Consider the following 16,253-nt stretch of genomic DNA (forward strand, 5'->3'; position numbering starts at 1 on the left):
TTCAGGCACGTCATCGGGAGGGCTCAGTTGTTGGAAGAGGACATCACATTTAGTGAAGTACAAGGTCAGCAAGGGCAAGGGAGACCCTCAGTGAAATGGACTGGCACGTGCTGCAGTAATGAACTCCAACATGCCTGCCATCATGAAGATGATGCAGGACCTGGCAAGGTTTGGTTCTGTTGTCCACAAGCTCGCCATGAGTCTGAGTCAACTCAATAGCAGCTATCTATCTATCTATCCTGGTAGAAATTAGGTGGCACAACGGGGTTTGGGAATAAGATGGTGGGTTCATCTCCCAGCTTGGGGAAGATAGCTTCTTAAACTTTAAAAAGAATTGTTTGAAACACGAACAATAGGGATAGAAACACTTTACTGGATCATATCCATTAATCGGGATTGTCTACAGGGAAATTTTTGCCATTGTTCTTCAGATGTTTATTCCTCTAGTTAACTTCCACCATTTTAGGGGGCTTTACCTAACAGGAAGGAAACCCTGAGGGTGTAGTGGTTTAAGTGCTATGGCTGCTAACCAAAGGGTCGGCAGTTCAAATCCACCAGGTGCTCCTTGGAGACTCTATCGGGCAGTTCTACTCTGTCCTATAGTGTTGCTACAAGTTAGAATCGACTCGACGACACTGGGTTTGGTTTGGTTTTGGTACCTAATAGGAAAACCATTTGTTTCTTCCATATCTTTCAGGTTCTACCCCATATATTTAGTGTCATAGGAATATTTTTGGGGTGTGGGGGAATAGAGGTAGGGATGTAGGTCTTTGGAAAGCAGACTGGAAATAAATTCTCCATAAAACACGGATCCACCATCCTACAAATGGCGCTGTCTTGATGGATTCCTTGATATATGTTTTTATTGCACTAAAAAATAAAAACAAAACCTTTTGCTGTTCATGTCTCAAAACATGATAGGAAAAGCATTCAACACTTGAAGTATTCAAGAAAAACTGGAAGAAAACCAACTGCTCTTTGCACCACTTTAGGAGGAAAAATGCTCCCGGAGAGCCTTCTGGGTTTGTTCAGAACAGGACCTAAGATGTGCCTTCAAAGCCTGACCAAACGCAGTTCTTCTTTTCAGAAAATACAAGAAGTACAAAGAGTAGGAGGACTGATGGGGACAGTGGGGTCACTAGGGTTGGTGTCACCCCTCATGCTAATTACCACAATGCTAAAACACTAGAAAATTTGACAAAATCTGTGACTATAAAAACTGTGGCAGAAATGACAGACCAGCACATAAAATAAATATCACCAAGAGTACTGTGCTTCTCAAAATAATCATCTAGATGAAACCAAATGGTTGACATTTACCCTAGACCAAAGATGATAAGACTTGGGGGGACAGGGAAGCCAGATTAATGGAAACAAGAACCAAAATGGAAATAAGGAGAATACTGATATATTGTGAAGAATGTAACCAATGTCACTCAACAATATGTACATAAATTGTTAAATGAGAAACTTCCTATGTAAGCTTTCACCAAAAACAATAAAATATTAAAAAAAAACAAAAAAAACTGGCAGCAATGTGCTTGTAGCTCCCGTGCAGACAAAACCGCGTGATTCATTATAATTGGGTGATAATGACAGCTCTGACCAGAGTGCATTAGAAGGTTTAAAAAGTAAATTAGTATAGAGTTTTAGCCCTGAAGGTATATTGAGTAGTCCTTGTGGTGTAGTGGTTAAGAGTTATGGCTACTAACCACAAGGTCGCCAGTTCGGGATCCATCAGCTGCCCCTTGGAAACCCTATGGGACAGCTCTACTCTGTCCTATAGGGTCGCTATGAGTTGGAATCGACTGGACAGTAGCGGTACAGGTAGGTATATTGATACATGTAAGCCCAAAAACGTTTGTTTTTATAACTTACAGGGATAGTTTTAAAAAAATAATAAATTTCCCTAAAACACTGCACAAAAATTTTATAGACAGTCATTTTGGTGTGGCCCTCTCCGACAGTGTAACCTGGTGCAGTCCACTGATGGAGACCCAATCTAGTGGGTCAGTGTCACCGTCTCCCTTCGTCTCCTTTTTTTCCCTTCATCACTACCCTGTCTCCTTGCGTGCCTCTGCCTGGTCCTCACTTTCTCACCAGCCCCCTACTGCCTATCCTCGCTCTTCTCAACCTCCTAAACCCTCTTGCTCGCCTGTCTGGGCTCGCGCCTGTCCCCAGCCCAAGACTCAGTCCATGGTCCATCTCGTCTCATGCCCATTCCCACACCGACTTCTTTCTCTCCGCCGCCCATGCTCTCCGCTGCGGTCGCCCCCACTCCTCCGGGGAAAGGGGATTCCCGCCAAGGGGGCCGCCCCGGAGTCGGTCCTCCCCCGCCCACCGGGCTGGCCAGACCATAAAGAGCCGGGCCGCGCCGCCGAGGCCAGTGGTGAGCGCCCATAGCTCGGCGTCGACCGGCCAGGACGCTAGCGCCCCCGACGGCAGCCTCGCACCCCCTGTTCTGCCCCGCGCCCCGCTCCCCGCCCCGCGCGCGCTCCTGCGCCTCCGGCGGAGAGCCGGCACCGGGGGGACAGCGCGCCCCCGGGGACACTGAGGCAGCGCCTCCGCTGCTTTCACCCGCAGGCGTCCCGCGGGAATCAAGAAGAGCCAACATGCTGGCCCGGCACGGAGCCGCCTTCCTCCTGCTGCACCTGGTCCTGCAGCCGTGGCTGGGGGCCGACGCCCAAGCCACCCCCCAGGGTAAGTGGGCTCGAGCCCCGCGTAGGGGCAAAGGGCTCAAGGTCCCGCCGTCTGCGGAGCCCGCGATTCCGCCCTCTACTTGGGCCGGTGAAGAAACCAGTTTGGCGGGCACTGCTCGACCCGTTGTTCCTGGGGCCTTGCTGGGGACCCCTTGTATGCTCCCGGGTCCCGAGTCAAAACATACTGTGATTGGAAGCGGTGACTCAAGTATAGAACTTTCTGAAATCGATCATCCGGTGATGAGACCAAGTCCCAAAACAATATTTATGGGGATGCAAAACTTATTTTCAGTCTCTGCAAAGAAGTGGGGTTTTCTTCACAGGTTACTACAGACCTTAAACCTTTAAAAAGTCCTGTGTGGTGTAGGGTGAAATCCGGGTTCTGTACGAAGACCGGTTTCCGTTCCCTGAGGCCTTTTCTGGCCCTCCACTTGGTCCTTGCCGTAAAATCCCTCAGACACGACAGGGGCAGTGTTCACCCAGGTTGAGACCGGCATCCCTGAGAAAGGCGCAGCGTTTCTGTTTGCCCTGATACCTGCCCTTTTCTGCTCTGACTTTGGTTGAACCCCAAAAAGCAAACCCTCTTTCAGGAGTTGGCTTAATCTCTTGATTATTGAGATTAAATTAAAAAAAAAAAAAGGGCAGAGAAGTCAATCTTTTGCTATGAAAAGATAAAAATTCGTTAAATAATTTGAAAAGACATTTGGGAAATCAATCCTCAGACCCCTTTGTGGGATGGAGTGGCAATAGCTCTTGAGCAGGAAGCATTTAAGGTTAGAATTTTTTTGGTAAAGACTGGAAGGAAGAAATGATTTAAGCAAGGAATTCTTAGAACTTTAACTGGCTATCCCACCCAGAGACGTTCATCTGTTTGAAACTGGTGCCTGGAATGGTTTATTACTGACTGAGAAAGTAAAACTGGAAAAGACACAACACTTGAGGTAAAAGTGGTTATTCATCACAAATACCAGGTGGAAGCTTTGTGAGGAACACCTGTGAGGCCACTCTGAACTCTGTACCTCTGTGGCATTTCAGTAATCACCCGTTTAAGCTGCGTTTCGCTGAATTGCTCATCTTGACTCCACACCAGGCAACCAGAATTGGGCTTCAGAGGGTGCTATTTGCTGCCTTTGGTTTGGGTTGAAATATTTGAAAGGCTGTGGGCTATAATATTCATTCATTGTGACCTGTGCTTCTAGCAAGGTAAGAAAGGAAGCTTACTGCAGCGATTATTTAGTGTGCTTGAATTCGTAAGTATGTTTGCGTTATATAAATTCTTGACATTTGAACACAACTTCATGGCGTGCCTTAGATATGGATTCCCGTTTCTCCTTAGACGCAGCTGCCTGTTTCGTGGAAACTTGAACATAGGCTATACAACCTAAATTATCTGGTTAATTTAGTTGTTGTAGATGATCCAATTAAGCTAAGTTTCTGATAGATTCTTTTACTGAGTTAGCTAGTTTGCAATCATCAGCTTAACTGGATAATTTGCTTATCTCCTCTTTTTTTTCCTCTGAGCTGCATTGCTAGGGTCTTAAATTACTACGTATTTCATTTACATACCACGGTAGCTGGGCTCATGGGTAGCAGTAAATTCACTAACACTAGAAGGTTGTGCTTAGACCCCGGTGCTATTCCTAAAATGTAATAACTTAATAGAAAATTATAGTGTCTGATTTCCTTTTCAAAAACTCATTACTAACTAATCCCAACTCTGCCTCTTGAGAGAGAAGCAGATCAGACCATGTGCACAGACTTAAGTGTGGCAAGTTCAGCTTGAACGAAACCATTGGCATGATCATAGTCAAAGGAAGAATAAAAAATACCGAGAGGTTAGTTCTGAATGCAGTTCCCATACCTTAAATACACGTCTCTTCTGCAAATGCTTAGTTCTGAGTGACACTTTCAAACATTTTGCTTTACTTCCCTTTACCCTTACTAGTAGAAATGTAAAGTTTTCAACTCTCTGGAAATTAAAATTTTTAATTTCCCTTTGGAAATACAGTAGGCAGCAGTCTTTATGTTTTGGAGGTATTCTGCTTTCCGACACCTCTAGTATTGCCTTTATTACCATGGAAGGTCCTCTGGTGCACGTGAAAGAAACAATATAGACCCAGTTGGAAGACAGGCTGTCTTTTAAAAACAGTAGACATTATTGAGCAACTGTTTTACTTGTTTGTTTTCTAACTTTTTTTTTCATTTTTTCTTATTACAAAAGCAACACTTGTTCACTGCAGAAAAAAACAGAAAATACGATAAGCGAAAAAAAGGAAAAAATAAAATTATATAACTCAGAGATAGCCACTATGAATACTAACATTATGTTGTATAGTCTCTCATTTTTTTTTCATTTTTTCTTTTTAAAGCTGTGTTGACTTCCCCTATATTGTGTGCTGTCTTCCGCTTCACCAAAGTTGACAATTGTCTCCTATCTAGTTAGTGATTTTCACTGCCCATCCCTCCCCTCCCTTGTAACCAGAAAAGTTTGCTTTTTTTCCCTGTGTGTAAACCTTTTCTTGAGCTTTTATAATGGTGGTCTCACACAATATTTGTCCTTTTGTGATTGACTTATTTCACCCAGCATAACATTTTTCTATGCAAAGATTTATTTCAAATGGGTTCATGTTATACATATCATCTTATAACTTTTTTTTTTTTTTTTGCTTAATATGTCATGAACGCCTTTCCATGTGTGTAAGCATTCAGCTGCATTACCTTTTTAATAGACAGTATTCCACATTTTAGAAGGACTAACATTTTAGCCAGGGCCCTAATAAAGGACAGTTAAATTGTTTGCCATATTTTGATATTATAAATAACATTAAACAATTGTAGTGCCCCCAGGATGCCCTGGGTGGCTTTAGCCATCCCGGTAATCTCTATCAAGCCCTTCTTTCATTTCAAGGAGAGTCTATGTCTTCAAAGTAAAGTACTATGCTAACAGAGCTTCAGGTTTCCCAGCCCTTCCTATTAGAGTGCTTCATGTAAGTCCTTCATAGAAATTCTAGAATTACCACTGGTGGTCAGCATCCTCGTATCTAAATCATTTACCATATGTATTCATTATTTCCTCAGAATAGATTTCTATAAGTGGGATCATTAAGAACAAAAAGCATGCATGCATTTTTTTAAAGGAGCATGCATATTTTACGGCCTCTTTTTTTTTTTTTTTAATACTGTTATTTAAGCTGTCCTCAAAATGTTAACACTGGTTTAAATCATACTCAGAAGTGTACAAGAACGTTCACTTTCCTGGACCCTCACTAACAACTGGGTATTACCGTTTCATTGTTTTCCAATTTGACAGTGAAAATGAGATCTTATTGTTTAGATGAGCAATTCTTTCATCATTAGTTAAGCATATGAGCTGACCATTTCTAATCCTTTCTTGTGAATTGCCTTTTCATGTTTGTTGCCTATTTTTAGATTAGAATGCTTGCTTATCATTTTATTGATTTGTAACAGCTCGTCAGAAATTATGGATATTAACCTTTTAGTAACTAAACTGAAGGAGCCCTAGTGGTGCAGTGGTTAAAGTGCTCGGCTAACCAAAGGTTGGCAGCTGGAACCCACCAGGCATTCTGCAGGAGAAAGATGTGGCAGTCTGCTTCTGTAAAGATTTACAGCCTTGGAAACCCTATGGGACAGTTCTACTCTGTTTTATAGGGTTGCTGTGAGTCGGAATTGACTTGATAGCAATGGGCTTTTGTTGTTGTTGTTGTTGTTTTAGTAACCAGATTATTGTACCCAGGAGACAGCTCTAGGTGCTGAAGTGCCTCCGAGATGTTGGATTTGTTTAAACAAGAGTCAAATAAACCAACAGAAGTACTAAGTAATTTCTAATGAAATTACCCACATTTGGCCTTTGCCTTTTAAACGGCTCTGGGTATACTCTCTCACTGCTTTCATAAATATTATAAAGCTTTTGAGAGAAAGTCCCACTTGCTTAATCAAAGGGAAGTTATACAAATATAGATTCTATTTTTCATAGACCAACTCTATGGGTCGGGGTAGAGTCAAAAAATATAAACCACAGTATTTTGTTTTTTATTTCCACATTGGTATTTTTTTTTTTTTCAGAGAGATATTGGAGAACACTGAGGTATCACAAAGGTAGCAAATAGTTTTGCTGACAGTATCTCTCCCACCACACCTCTGCTCTCTGCGGCGTTCTCTGCGTTGTTTATCACTTACCAGGAAAATACAATTGGCTCTGACCCCAGAGGTGTATAAAGGACCCCAAAACAGAAAATCACTAATTTGGGACACAAAGAAAACGGTGACTTTAGATGCTGTCACCTGCCCCCTTGTATTTCAAGCTTTCTGTGCTTTTCCTAGCAGGTATTTTCAGAGCCATTTCTTTAGCCAAATCCAATTTTGTGTTTGCAAATTTAGTCTTTTTTTGAGGGCCATAACCCAGTGGTGAATATTGTGCTGTGTTTCTTCTGATTCAAATGTCTAGCCACTGAAAGTGTCATACGGAAGAACTGGTGTGTTTGGCAATGTGGAAAATGATTACGAAATTAGTTTCCTTTATCTGTAGTTAATTGTCAGATTGTCTCCCACAAAACATGTTTGCCCCAAAGTCAAATCTTTAACTAATTATCCCTTTCTCCTCATTCCTCCCAGTCTTTGACCTTCTACCCTCCTCCAGCCAAAGGCTGAACCCAGGCATTCTGCAGCCAATCCTGACAGACCCCACCCTGAATGAGCTCTATGTAATCTCCACTTTCAAGCTGCAGACTAAAAGCACAGCCACTGTCTTTGGCCTTTACTCTTCAACTGACAACAGCAAATACTTTGAATTTACGGTGATGGGACGCTTAAATAAAGGTAAGCAAATTTGCAAAAATCAGTGTCTTGAAAATTCCCGTTTCCTATTCCAGGATTTGGGATCTACTTTCCTTAAGTGGCTTCCTTGTACAATTTTATTCTCACTCACTGTTTGTTTCAGTTTTCAAGACCAAATGCTTCTCATTGTATATTTACTTATAATAAGGAGTAGGGTAGTGTTGGGAAAAGGAATGAAGAATTGTTTGTGACCAAGATGCTTTTGACATTGTCCCACCTTCATGTTATTCTGAACCCAGTTCTGGAAAGGACACGACCCAGGACAAGTAGGCCACCTACAATATTCTTATGTTCCTTTGGGAGCACCTGACTGAGCAGGCGTAACTCCTAGTTCTGCAAGCACCTTCTTGGCCTTAATGGAGAGAACATACCTCAACCAGTAGAGCAAAGTGAACAGCTCTCTTTCCTCCCTGATTCATGCCAGTTTACCCAGGTCTGTCACCTGCTTGATCCCTGCATTGTCATCTGTTTTACTTCAAAGTGAAATACTATAACCACTAAGAAACGGCTCCCAATTCTCTTCATCTCCTTCCCCTTCTCTTCTGCCCTGGGAGCAACACCTGTTCCTGCTTATCGAGGAATGTGACAGATATGTGTTCGTGCTGTCTCATGCACTGAATAAAAACAGGAGGACAGGTCCTTCTGGCCAGATTTTATAGTTATTGCAGTTCACTTCACCAAGTCAACATTTCAAGTGTTCCATGCTCTCTCTTCAATTCTAATTGTGATTGAACACTTAAATCTGCAGGCATTAAGAGCGGAAAGAAATTCCTAATTCTTAGCCTTCATAGAACTACAGAGTTCAAAGCAAGACTTGAAGTGGAGGAGGAATGAGGCTTTAACCCCTTCTTTTATGTCTGTGCTTTTCTTTTTTTTTTCCTAGTAGATATTTTCAGAGCCATTTCTTTAGCCAAATCCAATTTTGTGTTTGCAAATTTAGTCTTTTTTTGAAGGCCATAACCCAGTGGTGAATATTGTGCTGTGTTTCTCCTGATTCAAATGTCATACGGAAGAACTGGTGTTTTTGGCGATGTGGGCAACCATCCCTCCTCCCACCCACTCACAAACCTGGCTTCTTTGTCCCTCACAGCCTCTGTGATGCGGGCTGTGAGGAGGTTCACATAATGAACAGAGTCTGTGGACGTGGTCAGCAGGTGGTTCAACCATTCCTGCCGCCCTTTGCCCAGCCTCAGCTATGATGGAAGGTGATTTAGCCCATCTCTCTGCCTCAAATGAGACAGCTCCATTCTGACTCACATCTGTGGAAGGAACTACTCTTCTTATAACCACCATGCTACTCAGGCTGTGATCTGTAAAATCACTGTTACTCATCTAAATATTAGCAGTTTCTCACTGAACTCTATTTCTCTGTTCCTAGCTTTCCACCCTCACTGAATCTCACCCCCTAATTCTAAATTGGTTTGTATTGTTTGATCCCATTGTGGAATGTCTATGTTGCCTAGAAACACGGGAAGCATCTTCCCCTGAACTGATTCTTTGTGTTTCGTTTACTTTACGTTAAGCAGGAGCCCCACCAGATAGATGGGCAGGTAGGTGGATAGGGAAGGAAGTTGTGAGGGTGTTTTCGCTGAAGAATCACCAGTCATGTTATTTAGCTGTAAATACCAGCTGATCTCCATGTTAGAGGAGAATATGAAAGGTTTGATGAACACCTCTCCACCCTCCAGCCCTATTAAAAAAAAATTAGGGAACAGAAATGACTCTTAGAAAAGATGAAGAAAAGAGTCATAAAAGAATCCAGAAATGAAAATCCTCAAAAAAGAAACAGGAATATATACTAGATTTAGCACTTGGAGAGCTGAAGAATGCAGAGCAGAGAAGAAATTTCATAGGAGCAATAGGGAAAGTACAAAGATTTGCCATAGCTGATGAATCTGAAAGTTCTAGGAAGGAGCAGCAGCCCATTCTGACTGGAACAGTAAGGAGAAGCCATTGGCTTCATTACGTCCAAGGAAAATATTTGGCATGTGGTTGTGACTCCCTACTGAGGTATTCAGTGGTGGCCATGCAGCTGATATGATTTATGGAGGGTGTGGGAGGAATTATCTCTGGAGGGTGAGCTCCAGACATTATTCAACCTGCCAAGGTTTAGCTGATCTCCTCTTCTCTTGATTTACATGGAAAAGAGTAAAACAGCCAGAAGAAATAAAGATGTATCTCTGCTGACTTAAATGACTTGAATAGGAAATAGAAAGTGTCCTTCCCTCCATTAAAGGCCATGATTTGGGAGACGAAGGAGGGTGACTACACAGAAAGTCTCAAAGAGCAAGATTTGGTTGTCTGCCCTAGGTGAGTTCTTGGAACAAAATGAAGTGTAGTTCCTGAAGACTGCGAAGAACGCCTTTGCCTCTGCCTCTACTCTCAGCCTCTCCAAGTCATCCTATCCATGACTGCACTATTACCACTCCCAAAGCACAACTTAGATCACGTCACACCTGACCCCAGAGACCTTCGGTGGCTGCCAGTTCCAAACTGAATAAAGCACAAATGCTTCAGGCAAGCATTCAGGGCTTTCCACTGTATGACCCAACCAACCTTTCCAATTTATCCCTCTTCCCAACCCTCCATGCAGCCTGTGCTTCAGCTAGATAGATTATCCATCATTCCCTGGACCCATCCATACTGTCCCTTTTGTTCTTACCCTCTGCTCCCCTTGTACATGCCTTGCACCATCTCCAGATACCAAAATCCTACACATTCAAGACCCGTCTCAAACTCCTTTTAAAATCTTTCCTTATATACTCCACTGGTCTCACCTCTTTGGGGGCAAGGAATAATGAAGAAAACTAAAGACACAAGGGAAAGATTAGTCCAAAGGACTAATGGACCACATCTACCATGGCCTCTACCAGACTGAGTCCAGTACAACTAGATGGTACCCGGCTACCACCACTGACTGCTCTGACGGGGATCAGAATAGAGTGTCCTGGACAGAGCTGGAGAAAAATGTAGAACAAAATTCTAAGTCAAAAAGAAACACTAGACTTCCTGGCCTGACAGAAACTGGAGAAACCCTGAGAGTATGGCCCCTGGACACCCTTTCAGCTCAGTAATGAAGTCATTTCTGAGGTTTACCCTTCAACCAAAGACTGGACAAGCTCATAAAACAAAATGGGACTAAGGGGCACACCAACCCAGGAGCAAGGACAAGAAGGCAGGAGGGGACAGGAAAGCTGGTAATAGAGAACCCAAGGTCAAGAAGGGAGAATGTTGACATATCGTGGGGTTGTTAACCAATGCCACAAAACAATATGTGTACTAACTGTTTAATGAGGAACTAGTTTGTTCTGTAAACCTTCATCTAAAGTACAATTAAAAAAAAAAGATTTGACCCCCCCCAAAAAAAAATCTTTCCTTATGTGTCTTTGTACCCCTCAAGGAAGGCACTAATCTTACTTTGCTTATGGGTCTTCTTTCCAGTAGACTGTAAACTCTCTTAAGTCAGGGACTGCACATACCTTAACTCACCTTTGTACCTACTGCAGCACCTAACACAGGCCTTGTCCATAGAAGTGGCTCATGAACAAATTGAACAGAATAAATGGAGGCTGAGAAGAGTAACCTTGCTTATTAAAGAAGACATGCCATTGCAGAAATGCTGAAAGTACAAAGCCTGGAACGTATAGATGTCCAAAAAAGGCTTTTGAATGAATGAATTTTGAAAACCATTAGGATGAGGACATAATAAGAGAAATTACTTATCAGATTATTAATAATAATACAGATGGTATAATCCTGATAGAAATGAGCATTCCTCAGAAACTACCTGGCTGGATAGAAGACGTGGTTAATGCTTTTCTTGTATCTGGCATAGAGGTAGCTTCCTAGTTTATATCCTGAGTTTGAGTTATAGCTAAAACCCTTGCTGTGTCACCATGAATACATCTCTGAATCTGTCTTAACGTCTGTATCAACCCTGGTGGCATAACGGTTAAGTGCTATGCTTGCTAACCAAAGGGTCAGCAGTTCAAATCTGCCAGCCACTCCTTGAAAACTCTATGGGGCAGTTCTACTCTGTCCTATAGGGTCGCTATGAGTTGTAATTGACTCGACAGCACTGGGTTTGGTTTTTCGGGTTTTAAAGTGGGAATACTAATACCTAGCTTCCTCACAGGTTTATTTTGAGAACTGAATTACATTAGATATGTCACATTTTTTAGACTATGAAGCTCAGTAAAAATTTTAGGTTCTTTTATTATATAGTAGTGATAGGAAATGTCTACTCTTTAGGCAGCTGTGTGCCAAAGATAATGATTTGGTCAACTCTTGACTTGCTTTGATGATAGCTTTGCCTTTCAGCAAAAGGAGACAAGGAGAGGTGTTCTTTTAGTCTCAATCTGATTGCCACTGAAGAGCAACTTGGTGCTGTGGATATGAAGGGAACCCCAGGAATTTTCAGTAATGACTGGGGAGAGTCAGTCAAGCTCCTTAGCCTAGAAATGTTGTTGTTGTTATTGTGTGCCAACGAGTCAATTCTGACTCATAGCGACCTTATAGGACAGAGTAGAACTGCCTCATAGGGCTTCCTAGGCTGTAATCTTTACAGAAGCAGATTGTCAGGTGTTTTCTACAGAGGTGGGTTTGAACCTTTCAGTTAGTGACCAAACACTTAACCATTGTGCCACCAGGGCTTCTAACCTAGGAATAGGAGATGTCAAAAGGTTCAGAGTAGTGGTCTGAAGCCTGCTAAGAGACATGGAAGAGTCTACAAACTAGAATTCCAGACCTAATAATGAAAGAGGGGAAAGGAATTGCCTCAAAAAATAATGAGTAATAGTTATGGAGGAGCCCTGGTGGCACAGTGGTTAAGCACTTGCTAACCGAAAGGTCGGTGGTTTGAACCCACCAGCTGCTCAGTGGGAGAAAGATGTGGCAGTCTGCTTTTATAAAGATTTAAAGCCTTGGAAACCCTAGGGGGCAGTTCTACTCTGTCATACAGGGTTGCTGTGAGTTGGAATTGACTCAGTGGCAACGAGTACAGGTAATAGTTACGGAGCTCTTAAATAATGTACCAGGATGGTGCTACAGGTGCAACACCCATTCTCCCTTTTAACTTTCACAATATTCGTAGGAGGAGTTCTTGATGAGCTCGAATTTAAAGGGCTCATATGCAGAAAATGGAAGAAAAAATGTTAAAACTTGACACAAAACTATAATAATTAGGGTGGAAAATTTGAGACCTAATTGAGTCAGTTAGCGATTCACACATAAGGTAATGAAAGGGCTGTTTTAGCTATGTTCAGAATAAGGAAGGAGTAACTCCTTAGCCTGGAATAGGTAATGCAAGATGAACAGATGATAGAAATGTCATGCATACTCAGCTCTTGTTTCTATCTTACCCATCAGGGAAAATGTTCTTTAAGTTATCAAGAATGGACCAAGCTTGTTAAAAGAAAGTAAAAACTCAAGCTAGATGAGGAAATAGCAGGAAATCCCCCAATTTCTTCGTTGCATTTAATTGTCCAGGTCCAGGTAAATATATCTTAGGGTACTCAGTGAAGAAATTGATAGTGGAGCCACTGTTGGTAACATTTAGAAATCACAGAGAACAGAAAGGTCCTAAAAGACTGGGCACAACCAAACGTTTCAATTTTATGAAGAAGGAGAACGTGGACTCTGAAAAACCACAGGCCAGTGAACTTTAGGACAAATACCCAGTGAGTTATATTATTATTATTCGTGTATTTGGGGATGTCCTGGAAAAGAAAGCTGTGACTATTCAAAGGAAAAATGGGTTTACTAGGAGTAAGTCATGCCATTTTTCCAGATTATTCCACCACCATTAGCAGAAATTTGGTGTCCTCTAGCACTGAGTTCCTCTATCCCCCTCCCTTCTGCCCACTAATATGGTCTCTATACATTGGCCTATTTCAGATGGGTGGGATCATACAGTTTTTGTCCTTTTGTGACTAGCTTATTTCACTCAGCATGATGTTTTGGGAGTGGTAGCATGTGTTGGGACTTAGTTTCTCTTTATTCTTTAACATTTGATTTTAATTTGTATTTCTTTACTGGAATTCCATCATCTCCACGTTTCTAGCCAAGTCTCCCTGAGGTACACTGGATGCAGATTTTTGGGGGGAAGGGGAGGGTGGAGAGCTAAAACAATGGTATTTCAAAACTAACCTACATACTGGAGCCCTTGACACATCAATTAACGATAGGTATATTGTACAACAAATAGTAATGGAACTTTCCCAGAAATAAATGTAGTCTCATGTTCCTCCAAAAAAAAAAAAAAAGAATAAGCATGTCAAACTTTTTTTTCAGTAAAGTTTGAAACTGGTGGATCAAAAAGATGCTGTAAACATGACGCATCTTGACTTTAGAAAAGAATTTTATGAAGTCACTCATATACCAAAACAAAAAACCAAACCCAGTGCTGTCGAGTCGATTCCGACTCATAGCAGCCCTATAGGACAGTGTAGAACTGCCCCCTAGAGTTTCCAAGGAGCACCTGGCAGATTTGAACTGCTGACCCTTTGGTTAGCAGCCATAGCACTTAACCACTACACCACCAGGATTTCACTCATATATTTATAATTAATATAAAAAGAATGAGCTCAATAATAATACTGTTAGGGGTTGATAAGTCACCTTATAACCAAATAACTAGTGGCTTTTGGCAATTTTTTTTTTTTTTTTGGCAAAGCTGTTTTGGGCATTGAACTGTTCAATATATCAATGACATAGGTGAAGACACAGACAATATTTTATCGTGTTTGCAACTGGCACAAAACCAGAACAGGGAGTTGAACGTGTTGGATACCATCACCAAGATTCATAGAACCTGCCAGACTGACACAATGGTCCCCAACCATCAGATGAAACTTAACAAGAATAAATGTAGATCCATCATCTAGCAGTGAAAAGTAAGTTACAGAAGTACAGGGTCTGGCTGTCCTATTTAACAATAATAAGAACCAGTCAGTGTTTACCATAGTACTCAAAAGTGTTTGTTGAGTAAATGAAGGAAGGAATAGATATTTGATGCACTGTTTTTAAAAACTCCTTAAATTTTAGGCTCCATTCATGCATACATGTCAGGTTAAGGAAGTTAATGCTCCCACTCTACCTTTAATTGTCCAGACTATATCTAGAATACTGTGTCTAGTCCTGGACACGTTTCACAGGGATGCTGTCAAACCAGAGATTATCTTGAGGAGAGTCACTAAAACCACACCCATGTGGACACCATTTTATACCACATTACAAGTCAAAAAATTTAAAGGAGCTAGAGAAATAAAAGAGCCAGACAGAAGACATGAGAGATAAGAAAGTTGCCTTAAAATATTTGCAGAATATCATTTGAAATAAGAATCAGACTAAATCTGTCTATAGCTCTGAAGAGTAAAATTAGAACCCACTGGTGGAAATCAGAAGAAACAGACATTGGCTCTGTATTAGGGAAATCTTGGAGAGCTTGCCAGAAGTGAAATGGGTTTCTCTGCAAAGTAATGAGTTTCCTGCTACTTGAAATGTGCCGGCAGAGGCTGAACTTTTTATTGAAGGGATTTGTGAAGTGAGAGATTAAGCTGAAAGACTTCTAATGGTAATATTCTGTAATTCTACTAAGGCTAGAGAGGCCCCATGGACGCTCAAGAAATTCCTTTATGGTTCTCTCCTACAATGTGACCTTGGGATTCTGTGCACACTCACAGCTTTCTCACCTACCAGAGAGTTGTGTACAATGAAAAGTCTCATAATTTTTGAAAATATCAAGCCCTCTGTGTGTACTTAATATTATGCTGTGTTTCAGTGGATGATTTCCTTGCATTATATGCGTGTGTGTGTGTGTGTGTGTGTGTGTGTGTGTAGTCTGGAAACTTTACATTTGTTCAAACCACCATAAGAAAATTTTGAAACACACAGACTGTAGTTACATATTTATCACAGCTAGAAGTCACACAGTATTTTCAGGAAAATCAATTTGATGATTTACTTTTTCTATGGACTTCCAAAGCGCTGAAGCTACAAAGACTACAAAGACCTAGTGTTCAGGGCATACAGACAAATAAGCAAAGGCAAACAAGAATATCCATCACAAGAGACATTAATGGCAAGAAGGCATTTTTTTAAATATATGATGATTAAAAAAGAAGAGGAAAGATTGGCAGTGATGGCTTCCATCCTATTTTTAGAAGTGCCAAAGAGCGCTGTCATTGGCCAAGCACAGCGGAAAGCCCTGGACGACCGTCATGGATTTGCTGCCTGCAGGTCAGCTCACACTGAATTCCTTTTGGCCAAGGAAACAAAATAGTATCATTCCAGTTCTTTAAAGCTGGCACCCTGCTTCATTGCTTTACGTTCAGCATATACTAATATTTTTCGACTACCAGATCCACTTTTTTAAAAGCGTTTTTGAAAAGCCTTTTCTGAGATAGCAATATTTCAAAACTTCATTGCTTGGGTTTGTTTCTTCATCTGCTGCTAATCACTGAGATCATATTTAAGTAGGATAGGCTACATGGTTCCTGTGTCAGCTTGGTATCCATGCATAGACAGGTAGCTATTGGATACAGCCATAAAATCAGGCCCCAAATAATCAAGGACACAGAGATGCTAAGTTTAGAGGGAAAGGCTTTATGTAAATATGCCAATAGAAACTTCACCCTCGTTTTTTTTAAAAAGGTATCATTGTAGGTAACAAAAATCAGAGTTGACATATAAATATTTTAT

At 41.5% G+C, this 16,253-nt stretch overlaps 1 protein-coding gene across 2 annotated transcripts in view; it reads left to right on the forward strand.

The window, feature by feature from the left end:
• The first annotated feature begins 2,411 nt into the window (after positions 1 to 2,411).
• Positions 2,412 to 16,253, forward strand: part of THBS4 (thrombospondin 4) — a 48,637-nt gene continuing 34,795 nt past the window's right edge. Inside the window, exons 1-2 of one of the 2 annotated variants that reach the window (XM_049866735.1) lie at positions 2,412 to 2,700; positions 7,332 to 7,535. In XM_049866735.1, coding sequence (XP_049722692.1) covers positions 2,613 to 2,700; positions 7,332 to 7,535 — 292 coding nt within the window. In that variant the 5' untranslated portion in view covers positions 2,412 to 2,612. The remainder of the gene's footprint in view (positions 2,701 to 7,331; positions 7,536 to 16,253) is intronic. The other variant, XM_049866743.1, reaches the window with a different exon arrangement.

Source organism: Elephas maximus, chromosome 2 (genome assembly GCF_024166365.1).
Source record: "Elephas maximus indicus isolate mEleMax1 chromosome 2, mEleMax1 primary haplotype, whole genome shotgun sequence".
Lineage (NCBI taxonomy): Eukaryota > Metazoa > Chordata > Mammalia > Proboscidea > Elephantidae > Elephas > Elephas maximus.